The sequence below is a fragment of the Nuphar pumila genome, chromosome 1 (assembly GCF_984573655.1).
Source record: "Nuphar pumila chromosome 1, dmNupPumi1.hap1.1, whole genome shotgun sequence".
In the NCBI taxonomy this organism is placed as follows: Eukaryota; Viridiplantae; Streptophyta; class Magnoliopsida; order Nymphaeales; family Nymphaeaceae; genus Nuphar; species Nuphar pumila.
The window spans coordinates 16,196,756-16,216,825 of NC_143249.1; the positions used below are offsets into that span (position 1 = coordinate 16,196,756).

The 20,070-nt window shown below is 40.6% G+C and overlaps 2 protein-coding genes across 6 annotated transcripts; one reads left to right on the forward strand and one right to left on the reverse strand.

Annotated features, from left to right (window-relative positions):
• The first annotated feature begins 407 nt into the window (after nt 1–407).
• LOC149848126 (uncharacterized) lies at nt 408–1,913 on the forward strand. The gene is made up of 2 exons (XM_090010488.1): nt 408–486; nt 1,077–1,913. Exons 1-2 carry the CDS (start codon nt 472–474, stop codon nt 1,620–1,622), a joined length of 561 nt encoding a protein of 186 aa, XP_089866614.1. The 5' UTR covers nt 408–471; the 3' UTR covers nt 1,623–1,913.
• Nucleotides 1,914–11,363: 9,450 nt separating this feature from the next.
• LOC149848127 (PTB domain engulfment adapter) lies at nt 11,364–19,044 on the reverse strand. Of its 5 annotated transcripts, none has more exons than XM_090020348.1 (5): nt 18,771–19,044; nt 18,079–18,160; nt 16,603–16,761; nt 15,790–15,860; nt 11,364–11,606 (listed from the first exon to the last, which is right to left on the reverse strand). In XM_090020348.1, the coding sequence occupies exons 1-4, from the start codon at nt 18,975–18,977 to the stop codon at nt 15,799–15,801; spliced, it is 510 nt and encodes a 169-aa protein (XP_089876474.1). In that variant the 5' UTR covers nt 18,978–19,044; the 3' UTR covers nt 11,364–11,606; nt 15,790–15,798. The 5 variants fall into 5 exon arrangements, with proteins under 5 accessions (XP_089876474.1, XP_089876472.1, XP_089876473.1 ...); XM_090020346.1 differs by lacking the exon at nt 11,364–11,606 and adding an exon at nt 12,151–12,494; XM_090020347.1 differs by lacking the exon at nt 11,364–11,606 and adding an exon at nt 12,151–12,540.
• Nucleotides 19,045–20,070: the final 1,026 nt, after the last annotated feature.

Genomic DNA, 20,070 nt, shown 5'->3' on the forward strand with positions numbered 1-20,070 from the left:
GCTAAAACAAGGACCTATGCAAAGGTAAAAATTGAGTTTCGCAACTTTTTTTTCTTTCCTTTCTTACCTGGGAGTAACAAACGGGTACTTGATTCTAGGTTACCCATTAGCCCTACCGCACAAAGCACGGTGGACTCAAGATAACATGGCAACTACAAGTTACAAAAGATGGCCACGTAAGATATAGCGTTTCATTGTTTCAAAACCAAATAAAACGCCAAAAGAAAATAGTTTGTTTCCTATCAATGGATCAACTTTACTGCCACCACCATGATGTCATGCATTGTGATTTTCAGATCCCTTAGTGCTCCCACTCCTCAACCTTTCTCTCTGATCGAGAAGCCCTTGTTCTATATAAACCCATACCCCCTTCCCCTTCCAAGCCATCAACACATGCTTTGCTATCTTCTAGTCTTTTAGGATCTCTTTGCTTCTCTTCTTCTCTCTAGAGAATTCATTTGCTGTATCTTCATGGCTAGCGTTGAGGTCTCTGTGTGTGTGTGTGTGTGCGTGTGCTTAGACTCTAGTGGGTAGATGTGTTTTAAGCTGGTTTTAGTTTTTTTTAGTTTTAATGAGACATATAGTCCTAAGCACCATGTTGGTCTTCTCTATTTCTCTTCCATTTAAAATTCAAAGCATGGGTCCTTGATTAAAGGTCTCAACTCGAGCTGTTCGTTCTTTCAAATGGAATTGGCTTTCAGAAATTACACATGCATGCGCACACATACTGCAGTCTGCATCCACACACACCTGAGAAGCAAATCTTGATCTTTAGCATCGGTTGTGGAGAATGTTCTAGTGGTCGTCACTGCATTTATTTATTTTTTGATATTTACACGGAGAAACCGCCGCCATGATTAGAGACATAGCCGTGCTGGCTCTGCATTTGAATCATTCTTTTGGTTGATTTGTGGAAATAAATTATCGTAGGCGGTTCACTAGAGTTTCTATGTGAAAACCAACTTGCTCCCTCTCAAATCGTTCTTTGATATCCCTATTAATCTGTTTAGCTGCATTAGGTCATCTTCAATTACAAGAATTTATCATGTTTAGTAACTAGAGAACTTGATTTGCAGGTTGCACAAGTGACAGCATTGCCGGAGGCGACCACGGTAACCGAGAGCCCCATTACCGAAGCCGCCGAGGAGGATGCAGTTGCACCGGCTTCTGAAGTGCCAAGCGAGGAACCAAAAGAAACGACAGCAGAGGCAGTAACAGAAGCACCAGAAGAGGAACAAAAACCGGAGACCGTTGATGTTCCGGAACAGATAGAGACCACGGAAGTAGTAGAAGAGGTGGCAGCAGTGGAAGCTGAGGCCGTCCCCGCACAAACAGAAGAGCCACCCAAGGAGGAAGCTGCTGTGCAGGAAGTGGAGGTCACTCAAACTGAAGAGACATCAGTGGAGAAGGTAGATGAAGAGAATGTGGTTGCACCACAAACTGAAGAACCGGCACCGGCGCCAGTTGCCGCCCCAGAGGAGGTTGTCCAAACGGTCTCGGAGATCGCCGTGGTCGAGGCTGCACCGGCAGTGCCCGAGGAGACTGTAGAAGAAAAGCCAGTGGAAGAGACGCCATCAGAGAAGGAAGAGAGCAAGGCAGAGGAAGAGGCCAAGGTGGAGTAAGGTTGAAGAGTAAGAGATGTCATGGTACTGATGTTGGTGCATTTGGAGTTGTTTTGATAGGTCCGTAGTCATGTTGGTATGGTAGTGATGAAGGTCAGAGATAAGAGGCAATAATTGATCCAACGTAGCTCAGGGATGCCACGTGAGCAGCAAATTATTTTGTACTCTGCATAGAGAATCTTCAGCCACGTGGCTAGCAGCTATTGGTGGATATGGTTTGTCGCATGTATTCGGAATGTATGTATGTCTAGGCATGAATAATAATTTGAGTTGCTTTTGATGCCAGTACTACATTATGTTGTCGATGATATACTCTGTGATACCATTATGTTCGTTCTTGGCTTTTGATCCTTTTCTCAGTGTTTTCGGCTTGATGTCTAAGCAGTAGCACTCTTCTTCTTGATCATATTTTGCAAAGTAAAGAACTCGAGTCAGTGAAAAATGAAGAAAAGCGGTTAGAATTTTTTTGTGCCGGTGTTGTGTTGTGTGTGTGATTGGATGGGAAAACCCAGCCCGATCAGGAGAGTCAGTCCAAACCCGGTTTGGCGCCAGTACCCACGGGGAAGGTGGTTGATTGCATTTCCCTACTTTCTTCTAATATATGATGAAAAAGTTTGGCATAAAAGTGAAAAAATGAAGCAAACATTTTTTAGTTGCTTTCGTTGCCACCATTTGGGGATTCTGTCCTCTGCAAATGCATAAGCCAGGGAGAGAGAGAGAGAGAGAGAGAGAGAGAGAGAGAGAGAGAGAGAGAGAGAGTGAAAATCGATGATCATAGTATTTTTATGATATTACAAAATGTAGATGGGAGCTTGGTTTAGGGTGTTTAGTACACCAGAACGTGGCAACATCACTAATTTAGTAAATGCATTTAATATTTCCAGGAACTTGGTCATGTTCACTACAGTGAGTTTTTTCAATTAAATAGGACTGTAGAACTCTGCTGGCGGCAAAGTTTTTTTTATGATGAGAAATCCTTGCCGATAATAGGGTCACTTAATGGGCACAATCTCTGCAAGGTAAACCCCGAGTGGGGTCACCGACACCCGAGCCCTTGCATAACCAACCAGTTAAAGGCACCCGCACACCCGGTGTGAGTAGAACCTAGGAGGAAAGGGCCAGCACCTTTTCTCCAAGCGCACTGCTACTCAGGCGACTCGGGTGGGTTGTGGCCACAAAGTTATTTTCTTGGCTACATGTCTGACAGGGTTGATCTTTTCGTCATACCACAGTATTTTACTGAAAGATACTTTTGGTGCATGTTCGCATATCATGGATCAAGGACTAAAGAAACATCCTGACCCAGCTCACACCGAGTGTTTTGCATTAATATAGCAACTATCTTGAACACCAACTTAGTAGGGATACGTCAGATTTATCTAAAAGAATATAGGAGCTAAGTTTAGCAGATGTCATGAGCAGTTCGTCGCCATCATATATCAGCCCCTGTGCACTATACGCACTCCATTCTTTCTAGTAGACCAAACTCCTGGTTTCCTTTTTATTTCATATATTGCTCAAGGAAACCAATGCTGGATCAGCAAACTCACCATGCTGGAAAGTGCTGCCGAGGTATGGTCACCGACGGCATAAAACCCTAAGACCACCCACTAGGGCATCTGTTGCTTCAGCCTTGTGGCAAGGGATGTGCATCCTAGGTATCAAACTCTCGACATCCTTTAGCTTGAACGCCTTGCGCCAACCCACCTAATCAGGTGTGCAGGGCCCTTCTGGGCAGTCCCAACCTCATAGATATAACTTATAGACACCAACTTTGTGCATTTGCCTTGTTGGTGTCATATCAGATTTACAAAAAAACACATCAGCTAGCCTCCTGCAGGAGCAGTTTGTCTCCAGATTATGTTTGCCCTATGCACTACATATGCACATTATTCTTTCTAGGTCCCAACCACCTAGTTATAACTTACGCAAAACCAACTTAGAAGGGCGCATTTGCCTCGTCGGTGTCATCTCATTATATCCAAAAGAATGCATGAAGTTTAGTGGATGCAAAGAGAAGTTCAACTCCATCTTACTCATGAAGTTTATTCGATGCAAAGGGAAGGGTCCTTTTTTTGGTCAATTTGGATTCACCCTTCTAAGTTGGTGTTCAAAAGTTACAGCAACCTCCTAGCTGTAACTTTTGAACACCAACTTAGAAGGGTGAATCCGCCTCGTTGCTGTCATCTCAAATTGTAAAAAAAAAGTAAATATGATAAAGCCTCCACTCTTTCCAGCAAACAGTTGGAGTCTGGCTTAATCCTATTTTAAACAAAATCATGTAGAATAACTTCTGATTTTTTTTTTACAGAAGATGGACGATTCTATGGGCATCGTAGAAAACTGTCACGGGCTTAGAAGCGAAGGCCCCCGCGATGTAGCTTCGAGAATTTGCAAACGCCGAAAGCAGGCCTTTTAAGCGCACAAGCAATGCATAGCACACGTGCACGAGCGAAAGCAAGAGTACGCACATGCACAAACACAAAGAGAGCAAAGAGACAAGGATGCAAAAAGCTTCTTTATAGATACTTGAAAGCAAAGTACATCAAGAGGAAAAGAGAGGGTCTGAATACACGGGGTTCTTAAGCCGTAAGGCCTTGTGGGGCACTCTAGAGTGCCAAAGAGGTATATACATCAGAGCAAAAAGGTGAAAAACGTGGTGGTCTTGGACACGCTCCCCCGCCTAAGTTGCCGTCGTCCTCGATGCCAATTATTCATGGTAGCCTTCTACAAGTTGTCGATGTTGAAACATGTTGTTGGCCTTCTCCCAGGTGTCTTCACATTCTGACAATCCCTTCTACTGCACTAAGTACTTTTTGACTTTTCCTAGATAGTTGTTGGAATGGTTGAGGATGACCTCTGACTCTCTACCTGGTACACTGACTATTGAGGGAGCCCGCTGCGGGGAGCACGTTGAAGCATGCTCCGTTGAGAATCTCCTTCATCTTCGTGAAACGGCTTCAAGTTATATATGTGAAATACCGAATGCACTTGAAAGTTTGTTGGCAAGTCTAGCGGGTATGCCAAGTTTTTCACACATTTGATAATGGTGAAGGGACCATCATACCTGCGAATAAGGCCTCGGTGGTGGCCCTGAAAGACAATTGTGCGGTTAGGAAAGAGCTTGACCAACACAAAATTTTGTTGAACGACGCTTCTTATCTGCCCATTTATTTATGTGTTTGGTCACCTTGTTTAGGTATGTCTTCGTCAACTCTGTCTGATCTTGTCAGTTCTTGACGAACTGGTATGCATAAGGTGTTTTGCCACGCCCTCACACAGAAAGGAAGTGCGGAGTCTACGGCTGTTATCCGATTGCGACTTTAAATGGATTGTGGTCGGAGGACTCGCTTTTTCGAAGGTTGTAGCATAATTGAGCTGCATCAAGTAAATCAACCCAATCCCTTTGGTTGGCACTGACAAAGTGCCATAGGTATTCCTCTAGCATATCGTTTATTCTCTCTATTTGTCCATCGGTTTGGGGGTGAAAATTGGTGTTGAAATGCAAGTTTGTCCTCATTAAGCGAAACACTTCTCGCCAAAACTTGCCATTAAAATGTGCATCATGATCGATGACGATGCTCTCAGGAATTCCCCAATACTTAATTATGTTTCGCATGAACAATTTCGCAGTATCTGCAGCTGAGCAGATAGTAGGGGCAGGCACAAAGAGAGCATACTTCGAGAACCTATCTACAACCACGTAGATCGAACTATAGCCTTGTGCTTTTAGCAAGCTCATAATGAAATCCATGGTTATGCACTACCACAGACGACTTGGCACAGGTAGGGGCTATAGTAGTCCACCGGGTCTCTGATTGATGGGCTTGTCTTGTTGGCAAATCAAGTAAGTTTGCACATAAGCATCTACATCATCGCGCATTTGCGACCAATAGAATGTGCGTTCTAACAACGCTAAGGTCCTTTATTGCCCTGGGTGACCCACCCAGGTGGTATCATGGCACTCGTGCATCAAGCGCCTCCTCAAGGTATCCTACTGTGAAATATATAGACGGTCGCCCGCTGCGTGGAGCAAATCGGCCTCTAGCTAAAATCTTCGTGTCTTTCCTTCCTTCACCAATGCAATCAATTGTTGAGCCATTGGGTCACTTTTTGAAGCTTCTCGCACATGTTCGAGAAGATCACTCATCAGTTGGCTTACACTGCCGTCCCAAGCGAGCAAAGCTGCGAGTTCTGCCTTTCGACTCAAGGTGTCGGCTACAACATTGGTCCTGCCTGGCTTGTATTCGAGGTCCATATCGAATTCTGCCAAAAAATCCTGCCAACGTGCTTGCCTTGGACTCAGCTTCTTTTGAGTCTAAAAGTAACTTGTCACAATGTTGTTAGTGCGCACAATAAACTGCGCCCCCAAAAGATAGTGCCTCCATGTGCGAAGACAGTGCACGACCACCAACATCTCACGCTCATGCACAGTGTATCGACGCTCAGTGTCGTTCAACTTTCTGCTTTCAAATGTGATAGGATGTCCTTAGAGCAACACCCCACCAATAGCGAAGTCAGATGCATCGGTCTGCACTTCAAACGGTTGCTGACATTCGGGCAACTTCAGCACTGGCTCCTCTGTCAGAGCATGCTTCAACCAATCAAAAGCCTTCTGGCAGGCATCAAACCATAGCCATGGTCTGTCCTTTTTCAATAGATCTGTGAGCGCTGCAGCAATCTGCGAGTATCCCTTGATGAAGCGTCGGTAATAATTTGCAAGCCCCAAGAAGGAGCGTAACTCTGGAACCTTAGAGGGCAACTCCCATGCTTGAATAGCCTCAATCTTCCTGTGGTTCATTTTGAGAATGCCTCCTCCTACAATATGCCGAAGAAAATGGACTTCCTTTTGGCCGAATAGGTACTTCTCCCGCTTGACATACAACTCGTGGTCCTTCAGAGTCTGAAACACAATCTGAAGGTGCTGAACATGCTGCTCCATTGAGTCACTGTACACCACTATGTCGTCCAGGTACACGATGACAAACTTGTCAAGGTGGGGGTAGAAGATCTTATTCATTAAGGTTGAAAAGGTAGTGGGCATGTTCGTCAAGCCAAAGGGTATGACAAGGAATTCAGATGCCTCATATCGCGCTACACAGGTAGTCTTTGGCTCATCCCCTTCTGCAACTCTGACTTGCCAGTAGCCAGATCTCAAATCCAACTTAGAGAAGACATTCACCTTTCCAAGTTGATCAAACAAGTCTGTGATTAAAGGAAGCGGGTACTTGTTTTTCACCATCATTTTGTTCAGTGCCCTATAATCGACGCACAACCGCTTTGACCCATTATGCTTTGCTTGAAACAGCATAGGTGCTCCAAAGGGAGCTTTGGATGGTTGGATGATCTCTACTTCGAGCATATCATCCAATTGTTTGCGTAATTTCTACAGCTTAGAAATTGTCATGCGATAAGGAGTCATTGCGGGTGGTCATGCACCTGGTACTAGTTCAATCTGATGGTCTACCTCACGCCTCGGAGGTAGCTTCTTCAGCATCTCGACAAGCATAACATCGCCAAACTCATTTAATACTGGCGCTAAAGCCTCTGGGACATCTGCGGCTTCTTCTGCCTCGTCTGTAGCATAGATTGTGACAAAAAAGTCTTGTCACCGCTTTTCATGCCTCTCTTCAACTAGAGCGCAGACACCAAGCTCTCATAGGGCTTCCCTGCTATCGCAGTAACCATGCAGGGTTGATTCTCACTCTCAAAGCTGACAACGTTGAGGTTGGGCATCAACACTGCTTTATTGCTTCTCAAGAATTCCATCCTGAGGATGACTTTAAAATCATCCATAGGTGTGACTGATAATGTGATCCTTCCCGACTAGTTATGGATCTGCACTGGTGCATCACGAGCGACATCGTAAATGGCCTTAGCCTCCGAATTAACCACTTTCATGCAACTCTCTTTCTATTCTCATTGTAATCCCAACCGTTCTGCTTCTTCATGCGAGATAAAGTTATGTGTGGCGCCAGTGTCTACCAATGCCTTGGTAAGCCTTCCGTTGAGCAAAAGTTCCAAGTACATCAACTCTTTGCATATTGTCGGTTCTGCAACAGTTGCGACCTTTACTGGATTCATCATCTCCATTGCGCCAAGTGTTGGCGCCTCTGCAGGTTGATCTTCTTCCTCATCCTGAACAGCATTCGCAGCTCGGGGTGTGCAGTTATCTCAATTCCCTTGACCGCGGTTTCTGTTGGGATATGTATCATGCCAATGATCCCCGTGTCAGATACGACAGTCACGACGACGATAATTGTCGCCCTGAAAGTTTTTCCAATTTTGGTTATTATTTTGGCCATCTTTTCGACCATGATTTTGCTGGTTCCCCCGACCAACATTTTGTCCTTGGTCATTCCTTCGGTTGTCCCTTTGATTGTTGCAATCATTTCCTTGATGTCTGCCTTGAAATGCAGGGGCATTCCTATCAAGCTCGACAAGTTTTTCTACAACTATCAGTGCCTCAGCTAGCATTGCAAGGTCGTGCTGAATGAGTTCTTGGTTTGCCCATCCTTGTATACCGTTGCCAAAATAGAACAACCAATCTTGATCATCCATTCTCTCAACTTTCAGCATTATCAAAGAAAATGTCTTGACATAGTCATGCACTGACCCTATCTGTTTCAACGCCAACAATCTTTTGCTGGCCTTTTCTCTTTATTTTTAGGTAGAAAGTAGTCTCACAATTTCTTTTGGAGATCCTCTCATGGGACTATAGCAATCAATCCCCGTCGAACATCACCCAAGCGGCGTCTCTACCAGAGAGTCGCTTCATCCGCAAAGTACATTGTTGCGGTCCGCAGCCTATCTGCGTCCTCCTCTATCCTCGCAGCTTCTAAAAATTGGTCCATCTTGTAAATAAAATTCTCAAGATCCTGTGAGTCTCACGTGCCTTTATACTTTGCGGGCTCAGGTAGCCTGTAACGTGGTCTATCCACGTATGTCGCAACGTCGTCAGCCGGAGCAGTCCTTAACTACCGCTCCAATTGTTCATTCTTTTGTCGGACAACATCCAATTCAACAACCATGATAGAAAGGTCTTTCACCGAGTAGTTAAGTTTAGTGGCAAGACTTTCCACCGAGTCTTCCACTCTCTCTACTGCTATCTTGATCTCTGCATTGATATCATTAAAAGCAACACAAGTTCTATTAACCAACTTCTCCATGTTGGTCGCTGTCCCAGTCAGCTCCGCAACATCGCGCGAGATGGCTGACACTCAATCATCGGCCATAAAATCTTCATCAGCAGGAACCATACTGCTTGAAGGAGTCATGGCATTCTTCTTTAGTGCCATTGTCACTCTCAATGTCGACAAGGCTCTGGTACCAACTTGTAACGGGCTTCGAGAATTTGCAAACACCAAAAGCAGGCCTTTTAAGCGCACAAGCAACGCATAGCACACGTGCATGAGGAGAAGCAAGAGTACGCGCATGCACAAACACAAAGAGAGCAAAGAGACAAGGATGCAAAAAAATTGTTTATAGATACTTGAAAGCAAAGTACATCAAGAGGGAAAGAGATGATCCAAATACACGGAGTTCTTAAGCTGTAAGGCCTTGTGGGGCACTCTAGAGTGCCAAAGAGGTATATACATCATAGAAAAAAGGTGAAAAACGTGGTAGTCCGGAACAAAAACATTGTTTTATTGAATCCTAGTCTGCGTAAAATCCCAAGGGAAACCTTGCCCTCCAGGTGAAGCACCCAGCTTCGGCATGCTTCTGCTGTGTGGCAAGGAACACACCCTGAGTATCAAACTCTCGACATCTTGTCAACCTAAGATATATGAGCCGACCCGCTAGCCAGGAATGTGAAGCCCTTTGATTTGCATGCAAGGGGTAGGCACCAAAAGTGATTCTTTTATTAGATAAGCTGAGAGGATACAGTCATGCCATATAAACTTATGGATTAATAGAGCATAGTGAGTCACACATATCTTACATGGCATCAATGATATAGAGTAGAATCAGTGAATCAGATCTGATACTGATCCAAACCATATATGACGATCTGGACCCAATCACATCCAAACTGACAATCCAGGCTAGGCCCCTTAGGCTCTGGCCATGCTCTGGGCACGGCATACATTGAAAATGTCTAAATATAAAATGTACAAGAAGATTTCGCAAGAGGAATGATTTGAAGCAAAAGCTACTGTAAAGAAAATCGGATCCAGACCCATGAAAGAATGATATTTGTTCGGTAAGAGCACACAGTTTAATAGCAATGAACTTGCTATTTTCCTCCCTCCAAGAGCCGAACCTCCCAGTATCCAGTATCATAGAAATTATTAGGGGTGTCAATGGGTCAGGTTTGACACAGATTCGACCCATACTAAACCCTATAGGGTCAGGGTTTGGAGATAAAAAAGGAGGTCCGATTAGAAACCCGGTCGAACCCAAAGGGTCTGATTAGTATATGGAGCGGGGCATGGTTTGTGAAATTTCATACCAGATCCAGATCCGCCCCAAGTTCCTATTATGACCCATAATTTTTCAATATAAAAAAGTTATTATTTTACCGGGTATGGACCAGATCTGGTTCATGTAATACATATAGGTCCCAGGCATGGTTTTCCTTATAGCAGACCCTGATAGGATCCTGGTCTGGACCCGGTACCTCAAAACAGATCCAGATTTGAACTCACCTGGGTCTGAACCAAACCCGAGCCATGACTTCCCTATAATATCAAGAGTTATTTGGTATCTTACACAATCAATTATCAGCATTAATGAAGGCCTCGTACGTATATCTCAATAGTCTGAATGTATAGCTGGACATTTTGATGCTAGAACAGCTAATCATATTAAATTTGAAATAAATTTGTACTTATTCAATATATTTAGGCGAAAGTGGATCACCATTGATCAAAATGTTGACAATTAAATAACAAATCACCAGTAAGATGGTAATCAAATCAAGTTATTTGAGCTTGACTCAAGTTTGACCCGCTGAAAGTTTTCTGTTAAGCTAACAATGCAAGCTCAAATGCTAATTTTAAGTCTGAGCAGAAATCAGGCCAAGCTTAGCAACATAGGAAGCTTGACTCGATCTGACTGGCTAAAGCTTGTTTCACTTAATATGTAAGTACGTGTGTGTGCGCGCGCGTGTGTGTGTGTGCATCTGTTATTTTAAAAACCATTATTTTACCTTAAAATTAAATTTAGATTATTAAAAAATATCTCATTTCTTTACAACCCTCATCTTTCTTTGCTTAACTCTCATGATAGGCATCGTTAACTTCCTCTTTCAACATTATTCTTTACTTATAACTGATCATTTGCACTATGCCTAAGTGTGTGCCCCTGGGAAATAAGACTCATTTATTTTAGTTAATAATTAGTTATTACATTTTTTCCTTTTGTTCTTAGTTTGAACAAAGTGCTTAAGAGAATACTAATTTATGCTGTTTGAATCATAAATACATACACAGGCTTCTTTAGGACAACCTTGTGCTGCATAAAATACAAGTCCAAAAACATTTCATTATAGTGATGATAAAGATGATGCCATTGATGTCAATGATAATGAACAGGTTAAGTTCCAAATTCAGCTGCGACTTGATGTAAAGCTCAAGAACCAAAGAAAATCAAGTTCCAACTTGGTATACTAGGCTCAAAGCAAGTCCAAGCTTGAACTCACTATTTCTTAACAATGCATGTATGAACCTAAAATTAGATTCAGCTAGGCTTGTTTACTCCTTTAACTGTAATAAGATCATTAGGAGCCCAAATTCAAGTCGGTGACTCATACAATGGCTAACATGCCATCTGAAAAGCTTTTCAACTTTCAGCTGATCAATATGTACGGTGCTGACTTGCATTATGTAACTATAAAGTATCAAAATAATCTTGTCAAAGATTGACGACTCTTAACATTTACGATTTCCCTTCCCCAGGTTCTTCAATGATGTCAATTTCCCTTCTCAACCTCCTAAAGAGGTTTCTCTTCCAACTTGATGGCATCTTTCACTGTTATTCCTGCTGGATCAGGAAATAAATCCTTTGAATTTTACCCTTTAGTAATTTAAAAAGCAATTCCAAATTACAACCAACTGATCTAGGCTTCAATTAAAAAAATAATAATAATGTTTTTCTCAATTAATGCAAAGAAATAAGGTCAATCAATGGATCAAAGACACCCAAATCCACTGATTCCTCATTCCATGAACTAGGTTTTCAACCATAAATGGATTGCCTTGTGTAATTTCCAACCTCCACTTAGAATGGTCGTCAGCCTCCACATTAACCACATAAGCCAGAAAGTCAACTTTAGTCAGTGGAGTCAAATAATAACAACAAACATCTTTCTGGAGGGAATCTTTAGTTATCCAGATGATATATATGGTTACCTTTATGGTCCGTCTTCAGAAGAATATGGATGCTGGGGTAAAAAGCGCTCCACATTCACAATAAATAGAAGCGAACTAATATTGATGTTTTACAAGGACGAAAACCTTTGGCCAAATCTTATCAACAGATCCTAGAACGTTCTGATGATCTAGCACAATACAACACCTTTACTTCCAAAGTATTTATTCAGTAAAAGTGTGCAATTTCAGGACAATTATTGACAAATATACAAAAAGTCTAAAGGCATGATTGAGACTGATACTATCACACAAAGCAATATACCAGTCTCAAGATGGCATATATAGAAGCCCACAACAAACCATTATTGTGGTTCTATATTGACTTGCAGATGCTCCGCATGCTTAGAAATGTGTCACAGACATGTTTACAGTCACATTTTAGAATACATAACGGATCCTCATTACTCATAACTTGGACCAAAAAACACAAAAATGCATTCAATTGCAGTGACTCCAGATGCACCAAATCAAGTTCAGCCTCCAATCGGCGGATCTAGGTCTTGAATTTAATGCACAAAGGGTTAGCAATATGCATGACATTCTGTCTGTAAGGAATCACATCAAATTCATGGGTAGCATTGTCTTATTACGCATTCATAAACAAAATATACAAAAACAATGGAAGCAGCTTGTAACATTTCATCTATGTATAGCATGGATGTTCCATGTAGTGGTTGTACTATATATTTAATTTAATACTTGAGTTTATGCAGAAACAAACTGGAAAATCACTAAAATGAATGATTAATGGGATCTTATGTCCATTTCTAAAGTTGGCATTGTCTCTTCTAGTTCTTTTCCTGAAAGTAAACTTAATACCTCGCAAGTTTATCATGTCACGTCCTTAGCCATGAATCTTTTTTTTTTTGGTAAAATAATCAGTTTAACTGTAATGTTATCTTTTCTCTTATTGACTGTGTTGTACAGGATCAGTTATCAGGGAAAAGAATTGAATTTGACCTTAGGAAGGGTGACTTGTATTATCCCGGATTGACTGGACATGAACAATCAGAGGAGGTGTGAAATTGGTCTCTGAGCAGCTAGTCCGGATGAGTTATTTTTGTGGCACCAGATATTGGGACACATCTCCAGCTCTAAGTTGTAGTACTTAGTTACTTTGGGATGTTTATTTGAAGTTTGTATTTTCTGATCATGTTCAAGATTGCGAGAGTTGTAGATTGGCAAAGGGTCATGCCCTGCCATTTGGTTTGAGAGAGGGAGAGTCAGAGAATCCATTTGAACTTGTCCACTCTGATGTATGGGAAGCATCTCTTATCTTCTATAAAAGTGGTTTGTAATATTTTGTTACTTTTATAAATGATTGTACCAAATTTACTTGGATTTACTTTATGCGAAATAGAAATGAACTCTTTGACATTTTCAAGAAATTGTATGTGATGGTTGAAAATCAATTCTCTAAAGCTATTTGTATTGACTCTGGTGGAGAGTATAATAGTGGCATATTTGAGAGCTTTTTGCAAGATTAAAGAATTGAACATCAAAAGACTTGTCCCTACGTGCCTGAGCAAAATGGTGTGGCAGAATAGACATATTTTGGAGACTATTAGAGCATTATTTTTGTATGGAATGGTGCCTAAAAAATATTGTGTGGATGCAGTTTGTATGGTGGTATACCAGATCAATTATATGTCATCAAGTGTGCTTAAAGGTATATCTCAATTTCAAAAGATATGAATCGGTGCCTAATTATAGCATGATGGAAGTCTTTAGGTGCACTTGTTTTGTTTAATTGCCTAGTAGATATAGAGATAAGCTTTTACCTCACTCTATAAAGTGTTGCTTTTGGGGGTTTTTTATAGACAAAAAGGATATAACTGTTATGAATTAATGGAGAAGTGTGTGTGGATCTCGATGCATGTAGTATTTCACAAGGATACACCTTATTTCAGCAAGGCTGAACCTAAGGAAAAGGACTCGGGTGACTTCGCTTTCCTAGTACTTTTTACTGAGTCAAAGGGGGTGGAGAGGAATGTGAGAGTTAAGGATAGATAACTCAAGAGGAAGGGGGTAGGTTTAGTCTATCCTAATCCAAAAGGCAAGACAATATGGTAGAAATATCATTTTTGAATTAGATAGAATTTGAAGAAGCAGAAAGGCCTAAGACCAATTCTGGTCCCCTTCCAGCTGATTCAGAGCACACTAGTCAAGAGCCTCCTCTTTTACACCTTTTCCACCTCAGGTACATCGTAGTTTTTGAGTTTTTGTTCCTCCTCAGTTTGTGTCATATGAGTCTTTTTCTCCTCAACATCGTATTTTTCTTGTTTTAATCAACTCCTATGTTGAGACTATTTCATATGCAAAGGCAACATCAAAAGAGAAGTGGCAGCAGGCAATGGTAGAGGAGTTAAAAGCTTTCAAAAGAATGGGTGCATGGGGCCTTGTAAATCTTCAGCATAGCAAGAATGTAGTAGAGAATAAGTGAGTACCCAAAATCAAGACCAAGGCAAATGTGTTAATTGAGATATATAAGGCAAGACTTGTAGCTAAAGGTTATAGTCAGTAGTTTGGCATTGATTTTGCTGAAACATTTGCTCCAGTGGCTTACATGACCACAAGGACCTTGCTGGAAGTTGTTATTCGACAGTCGAACATTTGGTAGCTAGATGTAAAGAATGCTTTTCTAAATGAGAAATTGGAAGAGGAAGTTTACATGGAATTGCCTCAAGGATATTCGAATCCTCAGGGTCGTGTGTGCAGGTTGAGAAGAGCTTTGTATGGGGTTAAACAGGAACCACATGCTTGGTTTGAAAATTTTAGCAATGCAGTAAAATCTTTGATTTTTTAGCAGAGTTATTGTGGTCCTTCTTTGTTTGTATCATCTTCCAAGCATGGAAAGTATATATCGCTTCTATATATTAATGATATAATCATCACTGGAGATAATGTACAGAAAATTATGGACACCAAGAAAAGTCTGGCAACCATATTTGAGATGAAGAATTTGAGATACTTGAAGTACTTCCAAGGACTGGAAATAACATACTCAAGAAGAGGGCTCAATTCGTCTCAACATAAGTATGCAGCAGAACTAGTGATGAAGGCTAGACTTGTTGATGACTATAAAAGAATACCTACCCTTATAAAAGCAAATGTCAGGTTAAGGGCCACAGATAGTGAGGAACTTGAAGATCATGTGTTTTACAAACAACTAGTGGGTAGTTTGATATATTTAACTATCTCTAGACTTGACATCACATATGTAGTGCACACAATTAGTCAATTTATGAGTGCCCCGCCTCAATTCATTTAGCAGTTGTGCTTAGAATAGTACAGTATGTGAGGGACACTGCATTTTGGCATGTTTTTCTCAACTTCGTCTTCTAAAGATATTATCAGAGCATATTGTGATTCAGATTTTGGGGGATCAACCAAGGACTATCTTTCAACTATAAGATTTTGTGTTTTTCTTGCTAGTTCTTTGATATCTTGGAAGAACAAGAAACAACAGCATGTTATATTGTCTACAGGCAGAATATAGGGCCATGGCATAAGTCACTGCGAAAATCATTTGAATAAGATGGCTTCTAAAAAAGTTTGGAGTGGAAGTAATTTCTTATATTGTGACAACATGAGTATAATCCATATTGCTAAAAATCCCAAAATTCATGAGAGAACCAAACATATTAAAATTGATTGTCACTTTACAAAGAAGGCTTATGAAGATAGAGTTATTTCATTAGAGCATTTAAGCTCTAAGGAACAAGTTGATATATTGACCAAAAGTTTGGCTCCTTGACACTTTCAACCAGTGTTATAAATTGATGTTCGCATACCAATGAACTTTAGGATTCCCCTCGTAAACGCTCCAATGCTTGTGCTTCACCAGTCAAACACTCGACCAACCCTTGTAGAGCAACAAATAAATTTATCAGTTATTCATGAAGTCTTCTTGAAATTTAAAACATTCCCAAGAGATGATCACAACATAGTACACAAGACAACTGAAAAGCCTTTATGCCTTGACTGAAATGAAACAGCGTGTACCAATCATAGTGACACGTTTTTATAGGCAATTTCTCGTTTTTCAAAAACTTGCGAGAAATAAAAAAAAAAAATCATAAATCTCGCATTTTTTCAGCAAAATCTCGGCAATAAAAAAATCAATTAAAAAATATAAAAAATATTTTTATAAGAAAATATTAATAAAAATTATTAAAAAATAAAATACATGGTTTTTTTTTGCGATAAATAGCCGTTTAAAACGTAAATATCACGTTTAAATCATGGTATTTATGTTTTTTTCATAAATCTTGCGATATTTTGAAAATCTCGCGAGAAATTGCCGTTTTGAACTTTTCTCGCGATATTATAGCGAGATTTTGATAAATCTCGCGATATTTGTCATTATGGTACCAATGCATGGACAAGTTTGGCATGGGTCCAAATTTAAAGTCTGAGCAGTCTGGCCAGGATTGAGCCTAGGAGCAGCCTGGCAGGTGATATATTGGAGCTCAGGATTGGATCATGACTTGATTTAGGCTTCTATAAAAAATTAAATGGAATGTACACTCGTACAAATGCATGCATGCACCACACACACACACAGAGAAGTGGGTATTCGACTAGTGTAGGTAGATGAAGCGAACCATTGGTGTAATGACGGCAATCATGTTTCCCAAGCTCCAGGTTAGTTTGCCAACTCTTATTAAATTTGTGAGCCAGGTCAACTCCATTCCCCTTTGAAAATCCAACAAACCAGGATTTGCTTTTTGGAAATGCTGTTACACTTCTTACACGAGTAATACCTGAAACAAGAAACTTTTTCATTTAAAAAGAGCATAAAAATAAATATCCTAAATATCTGAGACACATTGATCTCATTTAGGTCACTCATGCAGAAAATGGCTTATAAAACATCATAAAAGAAATACAACACATGGATTTGATAAAAGCAGTGTCCTTTGTAGTGCAAGAGAAAATGAAAGACATCAATTTAAATATGAAAAAGAAACAGGCTATCACTAGATGTCAAAAGCTCAAAAGATACATGGATAACTGTTAAAATTTCACTTCATTCTTGTGCCAAGCTCCCAAAATTTGTCAATCATCAAAGCAGGCTCTGAAGGCTGAAACTGCCAACATACTAGGATGTGTGTTCCATGAACACGTCTTTATCTGTCTACCATAAAATCAAACATGGGACAATATTAGGTGATATGATTTCATGATACCAATGTTGCAGTCATTCGAACTCATGTGAAATCATAGGAAGATCATCCCTCCTGAAGATAACAATGTGAGGATCCAGATTCTCCATGTGAAAAGAGCTGGCAGGATTAAATACTAAGTTTCCAGAGAGGGAATCTCCAAAAGACAATGAGGTGCCACATGTGATAGGGTGAATGTCTGATATGCAATACTGCCTGCAGCTAAGTCCATTGTACTATTGTAGGCATCTGCATATCAATTTGATAGTAAGTGTTTTGCACTCACAAGTGGACAGCTTAAAGTCTATTCCATGTGCACTTGATAAGTTCATGCAAAACCAACCCATAGATGTGACCAATCTTAGGAGATCTGATCGTATATCTAAGGCCCCTAGTAAATTTGTTACATGAGTCTTACTCCAAGTAAGATGTTAATAAGAGTCACCTATGGAATGGAAACTGGTCCATGAAGGCTTGGACTCCATGATTTTATAGCCTACATAGTTCCATTGCATGGGCACAGAGCAGAATTCTTGATAACACATTCAACCAGCATCCACAGTTGCAAGTCATATTGGTAAGTGTTGGAAGTCTACCAGGCTTAGATGTTGTAATTTTGTTGAAGTGATTACATGGACCATGTTTCACATTATGTTCTTTTAGTTGTCTGTAACATTTAAATGACCAAAAAATGAAATGAACTCTTCATATGTTCAAATCTTGCCTATTTTGTATCTTCATATGGTAGAAAAGTCATGCTTCCTTGTATTTTCTTCCTCTAAATGTGAATCCCGCCATATTTTGTATTTTTCACATGGTACAACTACAAACAGTCATGCTTTGTAGTGTAACGTTTCTTCCTTTATAGTCATCATATCAAAAATATTATCAGATCTAGCACGATACAAAGCATACCTGGAACTTGCCTACCCGATAATGCAGCCAGAGCTACAAATAGATTTTCAGGATCTTGAGGTTGAAAATCAAATACAAGAGCCTGCATATTCGAAAGAATCATTTATATGTGCACATCAGAAACTGTTTTTTAATAGAATTTCAGTATGGTTAGAAAAACAAAATGTAAGCGTCAGCTCCACTTCAATAGAATCCCAGTATGGTTAAAAACACAAAGTGCAAGCCCCAGCTCCACTTGCACTTAGGCACAGGTTTCAGATTTCTAACCCAACATGGCGACTTTCACTAAGGTTAAAACACCATGGTTCGTATGACAAGGCCCAAACGTCAGCTGAGCTAAGAGAAAGATTGTAAAACATCTATCACTTCAACCATGATTCTTTCTTTCCCTCAAGTCCTAAACGAACCATATATCGACATATTTTTGCGGTTATTCCCCAGAAATTCTATACATGAATTCCAATAAAAACAAAAGCAAGAAAGAAAAATATATTGTAACAGAACTAATCTGATAAAATGGAAGTCAACTATATGGCCATTAAAAGGCCAAACTATATAATACCAATTTTCAGGATAAGCAAGGTTTATGTAGAATTTCGTCCTCTCTCTCAAGTAGCAATAGAACCCAATTCAAGATAGAAGAAAAGGGCTAAGAACTTGAAGAGACAGAGAAGGAAGAGGATGTGAAAAACCTGAGATTGAGATGGGGAGGAGGAGGAGGGTCTGATGAGGACTATGTAATGCTTCATCTCCCACAGGTTGAGGGAGTAAGCCGCTGACATCAGCCACTGCGCGGGGGCCTTGGTGGCACGGAGGGGCACCGTGCTCACGTAAACTTCGTCCCTCCACCTCTCGCTCGACACGGGAGAGTTGGGTGAGTGGAACAGAGGAGAACTCATCTCTCTCTCTCTCTCTCTCTCTCTCTCTCTCTCTCTCTCTCTCTCTCTCTCTCTCTCTCTCTCTCTCTCTCTTAAAAATCTCTGGTTGTGGGCAACAGGAAGGAATGAAGACCAAGCAAAAATGGCAGCCTTCCCATTGCGGGTATGGACTTGGATCCGGTTCGGATTGCAACTCTTGCGCCCCACTTGTGGTTGGTATTTAATAAAAAAAAGTATTTTAGAAAGGAACTGAATGGCTTAGAAGAAAAGTGAATGTCATTTGGTGTACTCTCATAGGGCTGTCAATGGGTGGGTTTAGGACCCGAACTGACTCGAACATGTATATCCACATAAGGGAATGAAAATGCAGACCCGAATACGTGGGTCGTCCCAAACTCGACCCGAGTAACACCGGGCCAGTTTGAGCTATGAACTTTACCAAATATATAACCCAATCCAGCTAATCCGAGCATTACTTATGTGTTTTTAAGCTGAAATATGTATGTTAATTATCCTTTGAATTAGATGGGTCGGGCTTGGACTTTTATTTTTCTGACCCGACATATCTCAAATCCGACTCAATATTTGGGCGGGTTTTGGTGAACCCTGGTGGGTCCAATGCTAGACCCGTGGAATGCCCTAGTTCTCATTTTTTCAACATTAAAAATTGGGGAAAGGTTTTTTTTTAAACAATTATGATACATTTTGAACATGACTTTGTCTCAGGACGAGTTCATTCTGCCTTTTTTTTTTTAATGTATCGCCATATTTTGCAGTTGAATTAGCAATAGCGTCAGTGTTAACCTTGAAGAGAGGACTTGAGACTTTATAGCCCGTCTTACAATCCTAAACCCACAGGTGTCCAAATCAAATAAGTTAGGAAAATTAAATACCACAAATGGATTAGTTAGATATTGATATCACGGTCTTGTAATTTTCTTTTGTATTACAACGTTGTAGGATATTATTGCCTCAAAAATCTCAATCTAAGTGATTATCCCCCCAAAAAAAAAGCCTCTAGTTAAGTGCCTAGAAAAGGAGATTCATATTTAATTACTATAGGATTAGATAGCCCATTTAAAAGAGCTTCTGACTGCTGGGTGAATACGTAGGA

Coding starts and splice junctions, on each gene's coding strand:
- LOC149848127 (XM_090020348.1), bottom strand. CDS start 18,977: ATGAGTTCTCCTCTGTTCCACTCACCCAACTCTCCCGTGTCGAGCGAG. Junction 18,161..18,770: donor CCTCCCCATCTCAATCTCAG/GTTTTTCACATC, acceptor TCGAATATGCAG/GCTCTTGTATTTGATTTTCA. Junction 16,762..18,078: donor ATCGGGTAGGCAAGTTCCAG/GTATGCTTTGTA, acceptor TTCTTGTTTCAG/GTATTACTCGTGTAAGAAGT.